Raw genomic sequence first — 16,535 nt, 5'->3', positions numbered from 1 at the left:
ATGAATTGAGGGCACGCAGGTAGAATGGGGTTCCCTAGAGTCTTTTAGCATTATTGCCACATTAGAAGACTCCCATTTCTGACATACAACTTTTCAAGTTGGAATAGGGTTATTTGGTTAAGCAGTATGAATTCCTTATGCTCATTCAGGTATCCAGCCAAAAAGCTGATCAATTCAGCTCAACCCCAATTCAATTCAAATCAAATGTTTACCAAAAATATATTTAAGCATTATGAAGTCTGATTATTTTGTGCTAACTAAACAGCGTAATAAGACTTTGAAGCTGATTTATATGAAGGCGTATAAGTCGCATCGCTGTGGAGTAAAAGATCCTTAAACAATTGAGACACTTGTGGTTTAGATTTCAGGAGGTGGAGATCATGGAGAACTGAGCCAGGACCTTGGTTCTAGTTTAAGCTTTACCCTCAGTTCCTTCACCTATAAAATGGGGAGACTGAGTTAGGCAGCGATGGGGTGGTAAATTGGCTCTCTGGGAAGAGAAAAAGCCCTGATTTGTAGTGCTTGTCAATTTTCATGGGATAAATACATCTACCGTGGCTGATTTCAAGGATAGCAACCCTCTCACAAAGTTACTAAAAAATTAACAATTAACTTTCCTGAGCAGGTACCAGGTCTCTAAGAATCAGCCTTAAAGAGAATGATGATTTTCTCTAGAAATTATGCCTTTGAGATTGTAGCAGTCACTAGCAGACAGGAAGTATCTGTCTTTTGGTTGCATTTGATCAGGTAAGACTTACTGCAGAGTGTAGATGAACGATAGAAGGTAGGAATTTAGCATTAACCATTCAGGCTTAAATACATCCCAGAGTCAGCACTGTGTATGCTATATATACTGATTTCAGCCAATAATTCTTTGTAGCTTCAAGGCAGCGCTGTACCACTGCTCAGAATGAAAGCTTGCTAGGTAGCCTCCTGTTTTAGGTTGAATTGTGTCCCCCCAAAAGACGCTGAAGTCCTACATTCCAATACCTGTAAAGGTGACTTTATTTGGAAATAGGGCCTTTGTAGATGACCAAGTTAAGATGCAGTCATTAGGGTGGGTCCTAATCCAGTATGACTGTATCCTTATAAAAAGGGGAGATTTGGACACAGCGACAGACACACAAAGAGGGAAGATTATGTGAAGACACAGAGAGAATACCAGCTATAAGCCAAGGAATGCCTGAAACAACGAGAGAGGCCTGGGGCAGAATCTCCATCACAGCCCTCAGAGGAACCAACCCTGCTGGTCTTGGACTTCTAGCTCCGGAACTGTGAGACAATACATTTCTGTAGCTGAAGCCCCCCAGTTTGTGCTATGCAATTATGGCGGTCCCAGGAAACCAATACACCTCCCTCCTCTATTACACTTTCCTCTGCTTCAGGAACTAAAAAACAACCTCAGGCAGTCCTTTACTCATACTTAGTAAGTTCCTGAAAGCAAAGTCAGAAAAAGGCAGTGTTACAAGGAGATGTTCCATAGCCAGAAAGCTGAAATGTAGATAAAATTCTCACTTATACATTCTCTAAAGTTACATTTCTTTCACGTTGTTTAATTTTGTTCTTTTCCCTGACTAATGAACATACCATCAACTGGCTTAAGTCCAGAGAGCATCTGATTGAGGTTGGAGAGTCACCTCTTTGAGTGTTGATGTATAATTCATGAAAGAACATGGGTTCTATAAAAGTGTAGGCTAGAGGCATTCCACGAGGGATTCCTCCATTCTAGCAAGGAGGAATATTTTATCAAGTGATGGTGTTTAGAATTTTGCGGGGAATGGAGATAATAAAAAGTAGAAGGAGTTTTTGTCATCTTTATAATTGTTTCAAAAGTCTACAAACAATGCATCCCCTTGTTGCCTGTAACTGGGGCTTATTAATTCCATTGTCCCTTCTTTATAAAATAGTAATTATAGAGAACTGGAAATTGAAAGATAGTTTCCCTGTCATCACAGTTTGCGGCACTCCTGGTTTTCTTGTCATTGGTTATTTAAAGTAAATTCAGTTAAATAAGTAGATAAAAAGAAGTCTAAAGTGAACTTGTGATTAGATAAACCAAAAGAATAGTAAACTCCTCTTTAAATTAATAAACAATATTTACTAAGCAATAAAGTAGATAAAAACAATTAACAGCATGATAGTATTATCACTTATTTATTGCTTTAAAAGTGTGGTAAGCATTTTCGTGTTTTCTAATTTAATTTTCACAACTATGAGTCATAACATTTTTACACCTATTTTATAGTTATAGGGCCACTAATGGAGGAAGGTGAAGTCACGTTCCAAAAGCAACCAGCTCTGCTTTGCCCCAAAGCTCTTCCAATCCTATCTTTCATGTTCTTTGTCTTCCTTTCTGTCTGACAGTTTTAGTGTTCTATTTGAAGACTCTGCAGCCTAAGACTGCAGAGTATTTATGGTATTCAAATATCCTTCAGGTTGGGTTTCCTGCCTCAGACTATTAATACATTTACACATTTGTTTAGAGCCCAGCAAATTACAAGTTTAATTAGGGAGGTCTATATCTGCAAAAGAAAAGCAGGTGTAAGGAACTGGAGTCATCAGAAGTACTGAGCTTGGCTCACAACTCCCAGCACATGTAGTGCAGTATTTCTGAGATGCTTAAAGTACACCCTGAGGGCTGTTGAACTTACTTTTCCATGAGCCCTGTCCTCAGTGATGGTCTCCAGTAGGACTTGGCGAACTGTGACTCTTGGGCCAAATCTGCGTGTTAGCTAAAAATGGTTTTTACATTTTAAAATGGCATAAAAGAATATTTTGTGGCATATGAAAATTACGTGAAATTCAGACTTCAGTGTCTATAAACCAAGTTTCACTGGACACATTCGTTTACATATTATCTATGGCTGCTTTTTTACTACAACAGCTGAGTTGAGCGATTGTAACAGAGGCTGTATGCATCACAAACACTAAATATTTACTATCTGACCCTTTATAGAAAAAGTTTGCCAGTCCTGGGTTTACTGGATTAGGTCAATCCCTTGAAGCAATTTTCTAAGAACTACTATTTCTCTTAAGATTCCCACCAATTCTTTATTCAAGATAAAGTATCTCAGTGTACAGATATGAATACAATGCATTTGATTCATTTGTTTCTTTTTCTCCCCAGTGGAACTTTTAGGAATGTCAGGCACTCTTGCCTTAGTCGCTGTAGGACTGAATTTAGATTCTTTAACCTTTAAACCGAAGATAGAATTTGTAATTACTAAGTAAGTTTCCTATCATGCCCTTTGATGGATCTCATAGCAGTTTAGTGGATAAGGGGTCTCGCCTTCATGGACACTAGTAAAACTCTTTTCCCATAACCTTTTTTTATCTTGAAAATTTTATTTTTGTTATCAGTTATATTTGAAAATAATTTAAAGTGCCAACAATTATCAGCATTAATTGATACTCCTGTTATGAATAAAGCGTCAGTGGCTCAGAAACCATGGTGTTTTTGTTGCATGTAACCTGATAAAAATTTACTTTGAACCATGGAGATTTAAAAAGATATATTTTTTTCTTTGTTTCCTTCATAATATGCTTAAATAACAGTATATATAATGTGGGAAGAGCTGGAAAAGAAGAGTAGCAGAAAAATGTAACATCAACAAAACTCTTACCTACCCTTTACTCCTGGTAATAAATGCCATATGGACATCTCTGGATAGAGGGAAAATCATTTGCCTGTCTGTGCAGAGAAATGTCAGCCTTTCCCTGAAAGACTATGATAAATTAGAGAATTGGTTCAGAAATTATTGAATACCAAATCATCGTGTAATATAGAAATTCCCACATCAGATGAAAACAAATGTCGAACTGAGAAAAATAAGCCATAATCCTGAGTTTTCCCATGAAAATTAATTTATTTAATATAAGGACTATGCATTACTGTGAAATTAAGTCCGTCCTACTTTTTTGTTGTTTATAATGTCCTTTCTTTTATGACATTCCAATGATAGAAGATGGTATTTTCTTTTCTACTTGGCAAAATGAAAAAACATGGGCGGCCGGGCACGGTGGCTCACGCCTGTAATCCCAGCACTTGAGAGGCCAAGGCAGGCGGATCAAGAGGTCAGGAGATCCAGACCATCCTGGCTAACATGGTGAAACCCCGTCTCTACTAAAAATACAGAAAAAATTAGCTGGGCGTGGTGGCGGGCGCCTGTAGTCCCAGCTACTTGGGAGGCTGAGGCGGGAGAATGGCAGGATCCCGGAGGCGGAGCTTGCAGCGAGCCAAGTTCGCGCCACTGCACTCCAGCCTGGGCGACAGAGCGAGACTCCGTCTCAGAAAACAAAAACAAACAAACAAACAAACAAAAAACATGGGCACCTAAAACTATTCCAGTTTTGTGTGTATGTGAATGAAACATTACAGTGTTTTTAAATCCAGAAGCTTGGGAATAACAAGTTCATAGAACATCTACTTGGTGTAATGCTCAATTTAGACAGTTTCCCGAGCTCAGTGGTGCTGTCTGTTGACATCATTATACATTACTTTTTATTCACTCAATTGTTTATTTTTTCACCCATTCCACCAATCCTTTCTTAATGTCTGCTGTGGTCTGGATATTGCATCTTAGGTGTGGGGCTACAAAAATAAGTCCCTTCTCAGAGGTGCTCATGGTTAAGTGGCAGACATGTTTTTATAAGAAAGTAACAATATGTGTGAATAATTACGTATTTATTCAAGTTCTACTGTATACATAATGCATTTTTTAGGTCCTGTGGAGAGATGTGAAAAAAAATTTTTTTGAGACAGGATCTTGCTTTGCCTCCCAGGCTGAGAGGCAATGGCGCTATCAAAGCTTACTACAGCCTCCACCTCCAGGGCTCAAGTGTTCCTCCCACCTCAGCCTCTCAAGTAGCTGGGACTACAGGCATGCACCAGGATACCCGGCTAATTTTTTGTATTTTTTGTAGAGGTGGGTTTTCACCATGTTTCCCAGGCTGGTCTCGAACTCCTGGGCTCAAGCAATATGTCCTCCTTAGCCTCCCAAAGTGTTGGGATTACATGCATGAGCCACTGTACCCACATGACATTTTTTTTAAAGTATTTAACTCAGGCCGGGTGTGGTGGCTCCCGCCTGAAATCCCAGCACTTTGGGAGGCCGAGGCGGGTGGATCACGAGGTCAGGAGATCAAGACCACCCTGGCTAACACAGTGAAACCCTGTCTCTACTAAAAATACAAAAAATTAGCTGGGTGTGGTGGCGGGTGCCTGTAGTCCCAGCTACTAGGGAGTCTGAGGCAGGAGAATGGCGTGAACCCAGGAGGTGGAGCTTGCAGTGAGCCGAGATCGAGCCACTGCACTCCAGCCTGGGCGACAGAGCAAGACTCCATCTCAAAAAAAAAAAAAAAAGAAAAGAAAGAAAGTTTTAAACTCAGTCAGTTATTCCATGACTTCCGAATTTTTTGAAAACTATGCACTGGGGTTTGAGGTCCCCCCACTCAAACTCTTCCCTGTAGGGGTTCAGAATCAATTGAATCAAGAGATAGAAATAACTTGGAGAATGAAATTATCTCCTTGATTGGGGTACTGCTGTGTGTATCAAAGAACATGGTTTATGTCTGCAGCTAAAATGAGGCTTCCTTATGCTTCTTTCCGAGCATAAATTTTGAGATCCACCTGTAAGGAGACTGGTTTGTGACACACTTACCCAGTCAGCTGAAAGGGAAAGTCTCAAGAGAGAGAATCTAGAGGAGGCAGGCCTTGAGATCTGCTTGTGGAAGTCATACTTGGCTCTGACCCAGGCATGCTACCACATGGAACCATATAGAACAGAACGTGTATTCTACTGAGGCCTCAGCCCCCTGCCCTAACCCATGTGCTTTGGTCTACTCAGTAAGAATCTCTGGGGGTGGTTCTGTCAATTTATAGAATTCAATCTGGGTGATTGTAATGCTTTCTTCTGCTTAAAAACTACATTAGTACAGACAGCACCATAGGAATTCAGAGCAGGACTACTTCCACCTAGGGTGCTGAAGATGCTTTCATGGACAACATGGGATTAGAGTTAGCCTTACAAGACTTTTAGGAATGCAGTAGACAGGAAAGCAGACAGGGGAGACTTTCAAAGTAAACAGAAGAGTACGTGTGAGTCACAGAGGGAGAGGTTGTGCAGAGAGCATTGAGATGATCCTGCTAGCTATTGCAAAGTTAAAGTTACTGAGGTACCTCCTGGTAGCAACTGCAACTCTGGGTTTAGCAGAAGCAGGCCCAACAGTTGACATGCTCTCACTGAATCCCAGAGAAACTGATAAATCATTACCTTGGGGGGAGGTCCTCATTGTTCTGCCTTGCTCTTATTATTCTACTGTGAGAAGCAGCCCATGGGTATTGGTGTGATGAAGGTAATGAAAAATATGGAACTGGGTGTGTTTAGATCCAACAAAATTCTTCTAAGTGTTGACTATAACAGAGATGAAGGCAAGGGCCTCTGCTAAGACATCATGGAAGATATAAGATACATGCTTTTATGTGAAAAGGAAATATATTTTTAAGATGATTGCTTAAAATTTCATTTCTATTTCATTCATCCTAGGTTCTTAAGAATTTTTTCATGTGTATATGAACATTTAATATACACTTTCTTTGGCATTGTGATTGGATGTGGAGAACTCGACCATTATGAACTTTACACTATAACTTTCATAGTCATTTTATTTACAACAGTGAATTTGGTAAGGTAAGAATAATATTTTAAAGTTTGTTTACTGACTTAGATTCTCAAGGCCAGAATTAGAATTACAAAGCAGTGACATACAGCAAAAAGGACTCTGGACATGGAGCCAGGAAACCTGCATTGTTGTCAAGGCCTTGACAATAGCTTGCTGTGCAACTTGGGGTGTTTATTTTTCAAGATTTTATCCATAAAATGAGAGGGATTGGCATCACCCAGAAGCTGGATAGAAATGCAAATTCATGGGCCCATCTCAACCTATTGAATTGAATCTCTAAATATGAGATCCAGGAAACAGTTTCAACATGCTCTTCAGGTGGTTTGTATGCATGTTAAAGTTGAGCATCACTGGACCAGATTAATTGCTCTTAACATTTTTGTGGAATTTCATCATAATTTATTATCATCAATAGCTATGAGAAAGCCACTATCATGCTATATACCAATAGCTATGATAATGCACTTACCATGTACCGTATGCCATTAATATGAATATAACCTTGTGATGTATGTGCTATTGCATCACCTCACAGATGAAGCCCAGAGAATGTAAAAACCTGCCTAGAGTCACTCAACTCATAAGAGCAAAGTTGGGATTTAAACCTGACTCCATGAGCATCCTTATTCAAGAATGCCATTGCCCACTGATGGTAGTTGTGTCTTCCATAAGAATTTATGACAATGTTTCCAAAAACACTGTCATTTTCACTCAGGATGGTGACCAAGGTAGCTTGTCTTATAGTATGTTCCCATGGAAACTTGAGTCTGCTGACTCAAGGCACTGCATGCAACCCAGATTGTCACTCTCACACAGAAGGCTATGTATACAGCCCTGAGTCCCACCCCATCCCCCAGCCCATCAGAGTGGGGCCTAAATTGGTGCCTGCCTGCTGTTCCCATGCAGCTTTGAAATCAGTAGCCACCTTATCGTCTTTTCTCTGGCTCTCTGTCTGGACTCTTAAAAAATAGGTTTTAAGTTAGTCATTGCTCCCTAGTATAATTTAGGTGTTTATGTTTATTTCTGGGTCCAAATTCCATCTCCCACACTTGTTAGCTTTGTGACGATGTATGTGACTTTGGGTCATTACTTAATCTAAGTTTCAATTACTTATCTGTAGAATGGGCACAATAATAGATCATCTCAGAGGGCTGCTGTGAGGACTCAATGAGGTAATGCAAGTACAAGAATTTAGCACCGTGCCTGGCACATAGTAAATGCTCAGTGAAGTGAGTTTTTGCCATGATTGTGGCTATTCTTATTTTCTCAGGGATAAGAGACAACTTTTGAAGCTTCAAAATAATGAAAGGATTCTCCAAAGAAATTATCAGTAGGTTTTAAAACAAAACATTATTAATAAAATTAAAACATGAAAACAAACCACCACTGCATTTGTTAATTCTTTCAGCAGATATGTATCAAGCCCCTGCTAAATGTCAGGCATTGCTCCAGGCACTTAGGACACCTCAATGGATGAAATAGTCCAAAAACATGAAAATTTCTGCCATCGTGGAGTTTACAATGTAACTGAGGTTTTCAGAAAAAAACCCAAAATCATGTTAAATAATGAATATAATATCTTAGAAAATAATAAAGACTATGAAAATAAATAAAGCACGGTGAGGAAGGAAGTTGGTTGTGCCAGCACTAGATGGCAAGCTGCAATCCAAACCCGGTGGGCAGGGTAGGCCTCAATGAGAAAGTGACATTTGAGTAAAGATATGAAAGAGGTGAGGGAGCCAGGCAGATACAAGAGGAAAGACTCATAATTGTATATGCCCTAAGGGAGGGGCCAGCCTGGTATGTGCAATAAACAGCAGGGAGGCCTTGGTCACTGAAACAGAGAGGGGAGAGCAGGAGATGAAGATAGAGAGGTAAGTATGAAAAAAAGTAAGAGAAAGAACCCATATATGAATGCCTTTGTGAGTTAAGAAAACACCTGGGAGGATGTACATCAGCCCCTTAAGAGTGGTTACTTTCATTTGGGGAATGGGATTTGTGAAGGGGGACAAAGTCAGGGCATTTTAGCTTTTAAAATGTTTACTGAGGATGGAGCAAGATGGCAGAATAGAAGGCTCCACTGATCATCCCTCTCACCCCCCAGCAGGAACACCACGTTTTAACAACTATCCGCACACAAAAAAGCACCTTCATAAGAACCAAAAATCAAGTGAGTGATCACAGTACCTACTTTAAAATTCATATTGCAGAAAGAGGCACTAAAGAGGTAGGAAAAACAGTCATGGATTGCTGACACCACCCCTCCCCTGTCCTCCCCCGACAAAGCAGCTGTGTGGTGCAGAGAGAGAATCTGTGCACTTGGAGAAGGCAGACCACAGCGACTGCGGGAGTTTGCATTGAACCTAGTGCTGCCCTGTAACAGTGGAAAGCAAAACTGTGCTGAACTCAGCCAGCACCTGCCCACAGAAGGAATATTTAGACCAGTCCTAGCCGAGGGCAAGTGCCCATTCCAGTGGGAGGAACTTGAGTTTCTCGGCAAGCTTGCCACTGTGGGCTAAAGTGCTCTGGGATACTAAGTGAACTTGGAAGGCAGTCTAGGATACAAGGACTGCAATTCTTAGGCAAGTCCTGATGCTGTTCTGGCTCAGAGTCAGTGGACCGGGGCAGTGCGTGACGTAGTGAGACAGCAGACAGGGTGGCTGGGGGAATATTTGTGCCACCCGTCCCACAACCTCAGGCAGCGCAGCTCAGAAAAATGAAAGTGACTCCTTCCTTCTGCTTGAGGAGAGGAGAGAGAAGAGTAAAGAGAACTTCATCCTGCATCTTGGATACCAGCTCAACCACAGCAGAATAGGGCACTGGGCAGAGTTGTGAGGCCCCCAGTTCAGGCTCTAGTTCCCGGACAACATTTCTAGACACACTCTGGGTCAGAAGAGAAACTGCTATCTTGAAGGGAAGGACCCAGACCTGGCAGGATTCATCACTTGCTGACTAAAGAGCCCTTGGGCCTTGAGTAAATACAGCAATACACAGGTAGCATGCTGTGGGCCTTGCGGAGACTCAGATGTGCTGGCTTCAGGTACCAGCTTGGCCACAGTGGGGTAGAGCACCAAGTAGGCTTTTGGGGTCCCCAAGACCAGGCTTAGGCTCTTGGACAGCATTCTTGAACTTGCCCTGAGCGAGAGGGGAGACCTCTGCTCTGAAGGGTGAGTCTCAGGCCTGGCAGCATTCATTACAAGCTGGCTGAAGAGCCCTTGGGCCTTAAGTGGACATGGGTGGTGGTGTGGCAGAAATCCCAGGGGACTGGTGGTAGTGGTGGCCATGGGGAAAGGCTTTCCTGCCTGTGGAAAAAGGAGGAAAGAGCGGGAAGAACTTTGTCTTGTGGTTTGAATACCAGCTTAATCACAATAGAATAGAACACCAGGCAGATTTCTAAGGCTTTTCACCCTATTTTTTATTTTTTATTTCTTTTTGAGACAGGGTCTTACCATGTTGCCCAGGCTGGTCTTGAACTCCTGGGCTCAAGCAATTCTCCTGAATTGCTTGAGAAGAAAGAATTAGAAAGACCCAGAATAACCAAAGATATCCTGAGCAAAATCAATCAATCAATCAATCAATCAATAAACTGGAGGAATCATATTACTTGACTTCAAATTATACTGCAGAGCTATAGTAATGAAAGCAGCATTGGAATGGCATAAAAACAGACAGACCAATGGAACAGAAAAGAGAACCCAGAAATAAATCCATATGTCTACAGTGAACTCTTTTTTGACAAAGGTGATAAGAATGTATATTGGAGAAAGAACAGTCTCTTCAATAAATAGTGCTGGGAAAACTGGATATCCATATGCAAGGGAATGAAACTAGGCCCCTGACTCTCATCATAGGCAAAAATCAAATTAAAATGTGTTAAATAGGTAAATCTAAGACTGTAACCTATGAAACTACTGCAAGAAAACATTGGGGAAACCCTCTAGGACACTGGGCAGGGCATAGATTTCTTGAGGAATAATCCACAAGCACAGGCAATCAAAGAAAAAAATGGACAAATGAGATAACATAAAGTTAAAAAGCTTCTGTATAGTAAAGGAAACAATCAACAAATTGAAGAGACAACCCACAGAATGGGAGGAAACCACCCACCTGTGCAGTGGTGTGTGCCTGTAGTCCCAGCTACTTGGGGGCCGAGGCAGGAGAATCACTTGAAAAACCCGGGAGGCAGAGGTTGCAGTGAACTGAGATCGCACCACTGCACTCCAACCTGGGCAACAGAGTGACACTTTGTGTCAAAAAAAAAAAAAAAAAAAAAAAGAAAGAAAGAAAGGAAAAGAAAAAATAAAGACAAAAAGAAAACTACCCATCTGATGAGAGTTTCATAACCAGAATATATAAGGAGCTCAAACAAGTCAATAGGAAAAAATCTAAAAATCTGATTAAAAATTGGGCAAAAGATCTGAGTAGACATTTCTCTAAAGAAGACATACAGATGGCAAATAGATATATGAAAACATGCCCAACATCATTGATCATCAGGGAAAGGCAACTCAAAACTCCAACAAGATATCATCTCATCCCAGTTAAAATGGCTTATATCCAAAAGACAGGCAATAACAAATCCTGGTGAGGATGTGGGGAAAAGGGAACTCTCATACACTGTTGGTGGGAATGTAAATTACCACAACCACTACAAAGAATATTTTGGAGGTTCCTCAAAAAACTAAACACAGAGTTATATGATTCAGCAATCACGTTGCTGCATATATACTCCAAATAAAGGAAATCAGTATATCAAAGAGGTATCTGCACTCCCATGTTTATTGCAGCACTATTCACGATAACCAAGATTTGGAAGCAACCTAAGTGTCCATTAACAGATGAATGGGTAAAGAAAATGTGGTACATGTACACAATGGAATACTATTTAGTCATAAAAAGGAAAGAGATCCTGTCATTTGCAACAGTATGGAAGGAACTGGAGGTCATTATGTTAAGTGAAATAAGCCAGGCACAGAAAGACAAATTTCACATGTTTTCACTTATTCGTGGGATGTAAAAGTTAAAACAATTGAACTCATGGGGGTAGAGAGTTCATAGGGGGTTACCAGAGGCTGGGAAGGGTAGAAGGGGGATAAGGGGGGAAAGTAAGGATGGTTAACAGGTATGAAAAATAGATGGAATGAGTAAGACCTAGTATTTGATGGCACAACAGGGTGACTATAGTTGATAATAATTTAATTGTACAATTAAAAATAACTAAAAGAGTCTAATTGGATTATCTGTAACAAAGGATAAATGCTTGAGGGCATGGATACCTCATTTAGCATGATGTCATTATTATGCATTGCATGCCCTGTATCAAATATCTCATGCACCCCAAAAATACACACACCTACTCTGTACCCACAAAAATTGAAAATTAAAAAATTTTTTCATATACTTTTTTACTATTTGAGATTTTTTTTCAGTATTCATGTATTGTTTTATCATTTAAAACCAAGATAAAGTAACTAGATTGGCCTTGCCTTCTCTTCCCGGTTCTTCCTGGAGTTGGGAAAAGCTGGGTTGAGGGGGCATTTAAAAAATAATAAACATTATGGAGGATATGACAAGTTCATAAAAGAAGAAATATTAATGGCTAAAACATGTTGAAGTTTTAAACCCACTAGAAATTTTTAAAAATAAAATGAAAAGTGGTAAAATCAGTGGTTCCTAAAATTCATGCATTCAGCCCTGTGAGAGTGTGATAAAGACCCTGTGAAAAACACTGGCCCTGCCCCCTCATCAGCCAGCTCAAAGGACCCTCTGCTGCTTGCTCTCTTCACTCCAAACACATGTGACAAAGTTCCTCAGATACTTGTTCCTTCAGGTCCTTCCATAGCTGTCCTCTGGCTGTCCTTCATCCTGGCCCCTGGTACCTTCAGATTACAGGACAAACTATCCTTCCTCAGGGAAAGCCTCCATGCTTCTGGTCCCTGCCGTCCACCTCCACCAGGGGAGGCACTGCTCTCCCACATTCTTTGTCACTGTGTAGTTCTCCTTTTAGCACTCCCTGCAAGTATTATAGAACACTTACTTGTATAGTTAATGATTTAATGTTTGTATTCCGCTTGTAAGAATGTGATTTAAAATGTGGAGTGGACAATGTGCTCATCAAATTATATATGCTAAATATGTGCAGATTTCTGTATACCAATGAAGCTGTTAAAATTTTTTAAAAATCTGGATGATGATTTTTTTCAAAGTGTTTTCATTGTAGTCGTATTCACAGAGATGAAAAATTAGAAAGAATCCAAAGGTCCCGAGGTGTGTGAATTATGGACAAGAAAATCTTGCACTTTCCATTTATAAAATCACTTACCCTTGGTGGGTATATTTTTAAGATTAATAGAAAATCATTCCTAATCTGTTAAGCTCCGTTATGTAGAAAATGTTTAAAGAATATTTAAAATTAATAATCTTTGAAGGTAGACTGAAAGTTACAATTTGTGAGATTGCTTGCATTTTTGATAATCAGAAAAACAAACATTATGAAACTCATTAAAAGATATTTTTAAAAATTCAGACCTCAGAATTTCACTTTGATGAAGTACAAAATTAGAAAAAACAAGTATAATTGATTTCCACCTTGACAAAGATTAATTTGGCCTCTTCGATGTTGCAGTCAACACTTCTAGGGAGCTCTGAATTTTTTCAATAGTCGTTGGGCACAGGGGCTAGTTTCTGACTTGAATGATGACCTTAATGAATTTTTTTCCCTATAGAGTTGTAATGGGCATATAACTTAATTCCTATTAAAATGGTGCCTAGATTTTTAGTACTCAAAAAAATGAAATTTTATTTCTAGAACTGGCTTTACTATATAGCTGTGAGCTGGATCCTAGTGGATTTAGTTTACATACAATCAGGTAAATTCATTCCAATCTAGTGACTTCCCAGGTCAGTTCAGGATTGTTAGATTAGTTACAGTCGTGTGTGTGTGTGTGTGTGTGTGTGTGTGTGTGTGTGTGTCCTTTATGTGATTGGTCAGTCCTTGGGGGAATGGGTGGGAGTGGCTGATCTTTTTCATGTGTGATTGGCCAGTGGTGGTGACAATGGAAGGGACCAGTGATGTTCATTTTATCTGGTCAAGTCTGTTCTGGGACCAGTTGCTGATGTCCTTGAAGGCTGTTGCCTGGACAGGGGCTCTAGTCCAGACTCTGTTGTATCTAAGTCCCTCAGGTTAGTCATACTCCTGAGGGACTGTCAGACTTCCCATCCATACGCCATTCATCAGCAGGACCCCACATTTCTCTGACCAGCTTCCCCGGTGTGAAGAGCTGGAACTAAGGGTAGAATAGAGATACTGTCTCCTATCAACTCTTTAGTCTGAGGTCAGAGGATGCTGATTCAGCTAATTATACTTCCAGGTCTTGGTTGTACAGCTATGCAAACTTGCCTTAAAAATAAGTAGTCTTTCAGCTTGGAAGCCAAACAATATGGTACATTTTTTCCCCCTGGTCTCTGGTGACATCCCTTACCCCCAGCTCCATCCCAGGCAAACAGCAACCCCATGTCTCTTTCTCTAAAAAGGAGTGACCGTGACCATGTAAATACAATAGGACTTGCTGTTTGAAGTCTCGAGGTTCACAGAGATGCATAAAACACAGTACCTCTCCTCAAGAAGTTTAAAATCTAGTTGGAGGGATAAAATAAATATATAAATAACTGTGACATAAGGAAAGATAAGCTTCATATAGGAGGCTTAAGAAATATGTTATGGGGCCAGGCACAGTGGCTCACACATATAATCCCAGCACTTTGGGAGGCCAAGGTGGGTGGATCATGTGAGGTCAAGAGTTCAAGACCAGCCTGGCCAACATGGTGAAACCCTGTTTCTACTAAAATACAAAGATTAGCCGGGCGCGGTGGGACATGCCTGTAATCCCAGCTACTCAGAAGGCTAAAGCAGGAGAATCTCTTGAACCTGGGAGACAGAGGTTGCAGTGAGCCAAGATCACTCCACTGCACTCCAGCCTGGGTTATAGAGCGTGACTCTGTCTCAAAAAAAAATTAAAAATAAAAAAGAAAGAGAAAGAAAGGAAGAAAAAGAAAGAAAGAAAGAAAGAAAAAGAAAGAGAAAGAAAGAAAGAAGAAAGAAAGACAGAAGGAAAGAAAAGAAAGAAAGAAAGAAGGAAAGAAAGAAAGAAAGAAAAAGAAAAGGAACAAGAAACATGTTATGAAGCTTCATAGCTAGCTGAGGGGTTCTGTGGAATGCCTGCCCTGTGCTAGATTTACAAATTCGAAGGGTTGGATTTCCTGGGAGCAGAATCTGAGAGGGAGGGTTGGGAGACTTGGGAGAGTTGTTGGCAAAAGGTTTATTGGGCAAGTGTGGAAGGCAGAATTGGGCAAGGGGAGAAACTGACCCACTGCACAGTTTCATTCAAGGCTCCCCTGAGCTATGGGAAACTGTGGAGCTGGAAGGGCCCTTCAGAGTCATCCCACACTGAGACAAGGGAACAGGCCTTTGTATCTTCATAATGCAGTCATTGGCCAAGGGCTATGCCTTGAGAGGCAACAACTTTGAGGAGGGCAAGTCCCTGTGGCCCAGAGCAATGTGCAGTGAGAGGCAGAGCCATGCAGGCCCATTTAAATCCTCAAATTCCTACCAGTTGGAGGATGGGCTGTCAGCCCCGAAAAGGAATTCTAAATGGAACACCACAATATCCACTATAAAAGGAGTGCTGTTCCTGCAATATATGAATGTGTTTTCTTTTCCGTATTATACTTCTTTATGTATGACCTTCCTTCTTTTCAGCTAAAAAAGATTAAGATTTTATGATGAAATTCCAAAATAAAGAGTTTATTTGTAGCTCTTGATTTGTGAATATTTTTGAGACCACACAATGAGACAATGGTTCTGAAAGCCAGGCTTTGTTGAAGAAGAGAAGACTTTGTTAAATTCTGAAAATATCCTTTTTTCATATCAAGAGACAAGCTTGGTAGATTCGGGTTACATAATTTTATTTTATGCCATGGTGAAGATAATGGAGGATATGACAAACAGGAAGGGGACGTAGAACATTGCTGATTATATAGGGGGTTGAGACCAGGGTGAGGACACTGCTCCACTCCCATCACATCCCCACCTGTACCTCCAGTTTGGAACTCTGAGAAAATACAGCCTCCTAGAGTGACATGGGCCTAAGGCTACTGAGCAGAAATGGTAAGTAGACAATAAGCCTAAGATAGTACTTTTGATCCTTACTTAATCTGTTTCTGACATGGAAGGAATCTGAAGTTCTTTCCTCCTCTGTGGTGAATTCAGAAGATATTTGGTGAGTTTGCCAGAAGGGTCACCAAAGTGACCCCAAGTCGGAGAGCTGCATGGGAGACCATTCAAACCTAGGGTTGAATGGGAGTGGCAGCAGACCTCAAGGGATCTGCAGTGCTGGGTGGTGGTGGTGGTCATTTAGTTGGTAGAGGAGACAGGTCATCTGAGCAATTACCATGCATTGGCCTTGCTGAAAAAAATAGACCAAGAATACTTCCCAGTAGATGTCTCAAGAACAGGGGCCAAAGGCCAAACACAAGTAACACAAGTCATCTAAATCAATAGATGTTCTCTGCAAGCCTTTCCCTGATGCCATGAGTTATGTGAATTTCCAGACCCTGTCTTGGGAAGGCAGGACAGGGGGAGCATCTTGGAAAACAGGACAAACTGCTCTTTATAGAGAAATTTGAATTGACTGTTTGTATAGGCAAGACCAAGTTATACCCAAAGAACATTTAAACTAGAAAAGAGTAAGTTATTCCATTTGAAAGTTAACATTTCGTTCTGGCATGAGAGCTCATGTGTAAGTTGAGATTGGTCATAAAGAAAGAAACATGGCTTTAGCACACTGTTTGACTCA

General features: G+C 40.6%; 1 protein-coding gene across 1 annotated transcript in view; it reads left to right on the top strand.

Moving 5' to 3' along the window:
• Positions 1-16,535, top strand: part of SLC9C2 (solute carrier family 9 member C2 (putative)) — a 97,758-nt gene that overhangs the window by 25,150 nt on the left and 56,073 nt on the right. Inside the window, exons 7-8 of the mRNA XM_077982083.1 lie at positions 3,128-3,227; positions 6,546-6,689. Coding sequence (XP_077838209.1) covers positions 3,128-3,227; positions 6,546-6,689 — 244 coding nt within the window. The remainder of the gene's footprint in view (positions 1-3,127; positions 3,228-6,545; positions 6,690-16,535) is intronic.

This window comes from Macaca mulatta, chromosome 1 (assembly GCF_049350105.2).
Source record: "Macaca mulatta isolate MMU2019108-1 chromosome 1, T2T-MMU8v2.0, whole genome shotgun sequence".
NCBI lineage: Eukaryota > Metazoa > Chordata > Mammalia > Primates > Cercopithecidae > Macaca > Macaca mulatta.
Note: the sequence above shows the minus strand (reverse complement) of the source record. Positions and strands in the feature narration are given on the sequence as shown.